A 6,154-nucleotide genomic window follows, 5' to 3' on the forward strand; every position below is an offset into this window, starting at 1 on the left:
TATCTGGACTAAAGACGACAAGGGGCATTAGATGAAGATATCGTGTAGCATTAGTATTTCTATCTGGACTAAAGACGACAAGGGGCATTAGATGAAGATATCGTGTAGCATTAGTATTTCAAGCCATTTGAAGTTTCATTGCGGGCATTAGATGAAGATATCGTGTAGCATTAGTATTTCAAGCCATTTGAAGTTTCATTGCATTTTTCTATATCACTTCCAGAACCTCTATAATCTTTGCTGACAAATGGAGAGAGCTTTTGCTGACCTGTGAATTTCCAGGATACCAAGCAAATCCACTGATTAGAAGACGACTACCTTTTCCCCCCTCTTTTTCTTTGGGAATTGACTACCCGCTCAAAGTCATTGTCAAATTAGTGGTAACCTGTAACCTTCATATCTTCTCTTTTTCGATTGAATATAAAGAAAGTTCTGAGTGAATAATGAACTGAAAGTTAAGGAATCATGCTTGGCAATATGTTTTACTTTAAATAGTCTTCTCATAACATAAACCAATTTCAGGGATCCTGTTCATGTTCATGTTTTCTGTCCTGAAAAGTACTACTTCTAATTAGATCATTTTCTGAACACACAATTTAGACGTATCAGACTATATTAATTCATTTTGTTGTTTAACTTATTCAGTTATCATGTATCACTTTGTATTGCCACAAGTTAAACGTATCAAGTTGCTTACTTCATAACATCTCAAGGAGTTACTTCCAATCTAACTGAGATATTCTTCAGGCAATAGATGATGCTGGTCATGACAAGGCAACCCTACTAAAGGTCCGAGGCTTAGAAGCTGTAGATAAAGCCATAGGCCAGCTAGCAAAACTCCTCTGGCCAGCCGAAAAGTCTGGGAACTTTCAATATTATATCTGTGTCACTGGTGACCACTCAACACCGGCAGAATATGGAGATCATAGCTTTGAGCCTGTTCCTTTCGCATTGTGTAAACTAAAAGATTTTGTCAGGGCAAAGGGAGAGGATAAGCTTATGGAAACATCCCTTGAGACTTTCCCTCTTCCTTCTGTGAAAGCTGGGGAGGATTTAAGCGAAGAGGTAGTATCATCAGAGAGAACAAGTTTCTATAAAGCATTTGGAGGAGATGAAGTTAGTGAGTTCAGTGAGATAGCAGCAGCCAGAGGAGTTCTTGGGAGGTTTCCAGGGAGCGAGATGATGGGGATAATCAAGAAATTTATCAAGTCAAAGAATGATTAGTTCTTTGTATTAATCTATGTAAGCGTAACTTTATGAAACTTTTTTTCTTTCTTCACCAGTGGCTCGATGAGGAATAATCTATATATACTAATAAAAGAGAATGTTTATGTTAAAACTTTTGATTTCCTTTTTTACCCTCTTAATTATTTATAGGAAAAATGCTTTAAGGCTCCAAATTCCAAAAATCATTGTGCCTCAGCCCCTCTTACTTTTACCAATGTGCTGCACCTCTTTTTTTTAAAAAAAATTGTGTCCAGGCCCCTCCAGCTCACCTCTCCCAAGTTCCAATGCATTTTGTTCCAAAATCCAAATTTTGCCCTCTCTCCTACTCCTCCCTCCTCCTCCTCCGGTCCCCCTCTGCCCCCTCCCCCACCTCCCTCCCCGCGCTCCGTCGTCGGCGCCTTCCTAAGCGTTTCGCCGCCCAACATCCCTTCCCCCGCTCCGCCGCCAGCGCTTCCCAAGCGTCGCGACTCCCGTTCCCCCGTCTTCTGGCCGCCGACATCCACCCCGCCTTGAAGCAGCTCAGGCGATGGGGAGCGCAACCTGAACGCCGATCGCGCGCTTCATCTTCGGGGAAATCGGCTGCACGACATCGAGATGGTGGAAGCGGACATCGAGGGGTGACGGGTGGGATGGAGAGGAGGCCGAGGAGGTCGCCGCATAGATGCTTCGTACTCGATGGAAGCCGTCGTGCTTTCGTCAAAGAACGCCACCTTTCTCCGCCCGAGGAACTTTCGCAATGGGCCTGGATGACAATCTGAACGGGTCATTGGGGGCTGCCACGAGAATGATCCTGGAGAGTAGCCAAGAAGAATGGGCAGAGGGAGCGGGGCGCGGGGGTGCGAGTAGGCGCCTGCTGCAAGGGAGCATATGCACATTTGATGGAGAGGAGCAGCAAGAGGCTTGGCCTAAGATGCTGGACGCGGCCCACGTGCTAATGGGGGATGAGAAGGGGGTGCCAGTGGTCTTCATTTTGAGCTCAATGTGTGAAATGTAAAATGTGTAGTTAACAGTTTGTGTGAATTGTGTTTCTTTAAATTAAACTGTAAAATGCAGTGGTTCTATACAATTTATGTTGATTGCGTTATGTAACATGTTAACTGTATACGTAACATGTTAAGTGTTATTTATATATAATAGTTAATATGTTAACTATAATAGTTATCAGTTTATATATAATAGTTAACATGTTAACAATAATAGTTATCAGTTTATATATAATAGTTAACATCTGCTCTATAATAGTTAACATCTTAGATATAACAGTTAACATGAGCTGACATAAGAAAGAGAAGATGATAAAATTGGAATTTTAGGTGGACCTTTGTCTAATCATGAGCTGATATGACCTGGAGTCATGATAGAGGGGCTTGGGCAAATTTTTTTTTTCAAAATTTTGGGCCTGCAGCACATTACAAATAATGTGAGAGGCTGGGGCACAATGATTTTTGGGTTTTGAAGCCTTGAAGCAATTTTTCCTTAAATTTATGTTAATAATAGTATAACTTATTTTTTTTAATCATAGTGTAATAAAATAACTTTGTAAAATGTTTATATATAATTTTTAAAATAATTTAATATTAAATACAAATAATGTCTACGTGCAAAACACGTGCATTAGTATAACTTAATTTTTTAATCATAGTGTAATAAAATAACTTTGTAAAATATTTATATATAATTTTTAAAATAATATAATATTAAATACAAATAATGTCTACATAAAGCACGTGCATTATATTAGTTGTTTAAAATACACAGAAATTGCACAGGGAAATATTATCCTTTATTGTGGTTAATGATGAATGTGATATCTTACAACAATGATATTTGATACAAGTATATAAATTCCTATCAATCCCCTGAATAAAACTCAAATAAAATGGGATTACATGAAACTGCTCCTCATTATATTGCTTTCTTTAGCCATCCAGGAAGTGTTAAAGATTCCTTCATCCCAAGCTTAGTAAGAAACACTGCATAGAGAATGTGCAGCAAGAATACGAAGAACCCGCAGTTGACCAACAACTGTTAAAAAAAACAGATGAGGACTACATTAATTAACTAAATTGCAAATACTATCTACGCAATAAAGATATCAAGCAAAAATTGTTTTGCTAGTTACCAGACTTCCAAAAATAGTGTATATGGCATCCATAGTAGGAATGGAATTTACACCAATGGACATGAAGATGTAGGTGAGAGAAGCGTGGATATTAATGGTGATCTGCAAATACTCAAGAATTAGCAGGAACACCGGTTACAGGAGAACAGGAAAACCATCTGTAAAGAAAATAAACTCACCAGGTTTAGTATATTTTCCCTTATCAAGAACGAGGATATTAAAACATATCCAATGGCTCCCAATGCACGAACCTGCACATTTAAGGCCCTTCCATAAGTAATGCAGTAATGTAAAGGAAAATAGCAAGGATTTGAGAAACGAAATAAAAACAAAGTGTATTACAAATGTGCATATAGCTACTGAAAGACCCCAGTTTACACCCAACCTGACAACAAAAAATGACAAAAACACATTAATTTGTCACCTCCATAAAGATAACATTAGTATGAAGGACATAACAGATAACCATGATATTTCTCACCTCCATAACGATCCCATGGTCATGCCAACCAGTCCATGCATAAGCTGCAGTCAAAACCGAGGCAAAAGGTGAAATTGGTTAACACCTCCAAAGCCTTTAATTCAAGTTGCAGGCACTGACTAGGGGCTTGACATTGAATAATAGAATTCTAAATACGAGCAAACGGTGACAACAGTTAAAAGTTACATTCAAAATACCATATATCACATTGATTATTCATTTCAGATATATCTCTGTCACGCCTACAAAGTTCCAAATGCATGTTGTGCTTCTCACAAATACTAATTTACTCTATTGCCTTATTTAGCAGAACTAGTACTTGTGATGAATTGATAGACATGGTATTTGAGTTATTTCATTGAACACTACAATGTTTATGCTTGATTTATAAAGAAATACAGAAATTTGTGATGAATTGCCAGAAAAGTGTGCATCAGAAATCAGTTACAACTTAAAAGCAGCAATCATCTCTCTTTATATGCAGCAAAGTGAATCATATGTAGCCAGTTGCTTGTCTTGCTCATAAAAAATAGAAATAGAAAAATATAGAACTTAAATTTGATCCTTTTACAAGAAAACTACACAAATATAGATTGCTATAAAGTCTCAAACAGTCTCTTCAGACATCATGAGGATTCATAGTGATAATGCTCAATTTTCTTCTATCAATTGTCAGTCTCAAAAATAAAAATCTAAAAAGCATGCTATGCAATAGAAAATTTTATTAGTTATACAAACAGATATATTCATCAGATCAGCAAATACAAATCCTTCATACATGTACATAGCACGCATAAACAAGTAGACTACCTAAATTTATTAACTAAAACAAGTAGTGTGCTTGTCTGCTTGACATGATCAAGAAAGATAAAGACCTAAACAAGGATTTCATGCAAAGGAGAAATCAGGTATTTAGGGTCAGATTCCCAAAGCAAGGATAGTAGACTAGTCTCAACAATTAATTTTCCCAAAATTAGCTCTTTAGCATCTGAATTTATTTATATCTTTCTACTTTTATAATATGGAATGTAGCACTGAAATTGACCTACAGTACTTTCTCCAAAACAAAGAAATAACACTTTAATATCTAATTTTTACTGCAGATATCATTTGAGAAGTACCAAAAGACATTAGTACCTTATTATTTTAACAGAAATAAATTTGAAATAATTCTAAAGAAAATGTGTGAATACTCTGAGAATACTTGCCAGATATGTAGATGCCTTTACTGGACCAGATAAGGTGAGGAGCAAAATAGCAGTAGCCACCTAAACCCAAAAAAAACTAGAATTTAATAACATCATCATTAACAATATTAAACCTTCCAAATAAAAACATTTGGGAAGTAACATACCATGGTTTTTCTACCAGCTGCTACGCCCCATCTCATTGAAGAAATCACTATTGGCAACGAGAAAAAACAGCCAAAGTAGTTCTGGGACATAATTTTTATCATTAAAAAAATGAAGTTCTACAGTATATTGAGGCATATTTTCATGACAAAGGTAAAAACAATGGCCCTGAAAGCAAAAATAAGGTTACTAGAACTGCAAACAAACACTCTAAACGCGCCAAAAATTAAGAACGAATAGGTGTTTGTTAGATTGTCTCACTGAAACCCCCACTAATTTCAAGGACCAATTTTTAATTCAAAGACTAGCACTAGATAAAAACTAAGAAAACCCATTTCATTTCTCATGAAAACAAGCAAAATCATCAATAAAAAGCCACGGCTAACCTCAATGGCTAGTGAATTGCTCAGTAAATAAGCAAGACCAGCGACCGATGCGAACATGGAGCACTCAACCAATCTCAGTGTCTTCTTGAAAACTTCACTGTCCTCACCCAAATCATCCTCCGACCCCTTCAAGATTTCATCTCGTCCCTTTTCTTGATGGTAACTAATAGAAACCCTAACCCTAGGACGAGAGGAAGTGAGAGAAATTGGAGGGGGGAGAGAGAGGAGTGAGCGCCTGGTTGACGAGATGATGAATGAGTAGGAGGGAGATTGAAGAGGTACGGATGGGGATTGGGAGAGAAATTGGAGGTTTAAAAGAGCCATTTTTTTTTAAGAAGAGGGAAATTGAGAGGGAGGTTTTCAGGGATTCAGGGACTAGTTTGTTTAGCACGTGCGTCGCACGTGCGTAAGGAAAAGGTTATATGACTTGTATCTTTATTGTGTTTTTCGAGTTTATGTTTCTATTATGGACAAATTTTTTTCAAAACCAACATGTTTACAAACTTAATTGTTAAAACTGATATATTTTTAAATTAATTATCAAAATCGACCCGGTTTCAGCTAGTTGGCTAAAACTGGATCGATT

The 6,154-nt window shown here is 37.0% G+C and overlaps 2 protein-coding genes across 6 annotated transcripts in view; one reads left to right on the top strand and one right to left on the bottom strand.

The window, feature by feature from the left end:
- The window catches only part of LOC109841023 (probable 2,3-bisphosphoglycerate-independent phosphoglycerate mutase), a 7,936-nt gene extending 6,604 nt beyond the window's left edge, over positions 1-1,332 (top strand). For all 5 annotated transcript variants that reach the window (XM_020409870.1, XM_020409874.1, XM_020409873.1 and 2 more), the window contains exon 6: positions 748-1,332. In XM_020409870.1, coding sequence (XP_020265459.1) covers positions 748-1,224 — 477 coding nt within the window. In that variant the 3' untranslated portion in view covers positions 1,225-1,332. The remainder of the gene's footprint in view (positions 1-747) is intronic.
- Positions 2,989-6,064, bottom strand: LOC109841025. Its single transcript, XM_020409875.1, has 8 exons — positions 5,569-6,064; positions 5,185-5,265; positions 5,039-5,098; positions 3,831-3,874; positions 3,692-3,734; positions 3,529-3,600; positions 3,350-3,451; positions 2,989-3,252 (listed from the first exon to the last, which is right to left on the bottom strand). The coding sequence occupies exons 1-8, from the start codon at positions 5,890-5,892 to the stop codon at positions 3,133-3,135; spliced, it is 846 nt and encodes a 281-aa protein (XP_020265464.1). The 5' UTR covers positions 5,893-6,064; the 3' UTR covers positions 2,989-3,132.

The sequence above is a fragment of the Asparagus officinalis genome, chromosome 5, assembly GCF_001876935.1.
Source record: "Asparagus officinalis chromosome 5, Aspof.V1, whole genome shotgun sequence".
Taxonomy (NCBI): Eukaryota; Viridiplantae; Streptophyta; class Magnoliopsida; order Asparagales; family Asparagaceae; genus Asparagus; species Asparagus officinalis.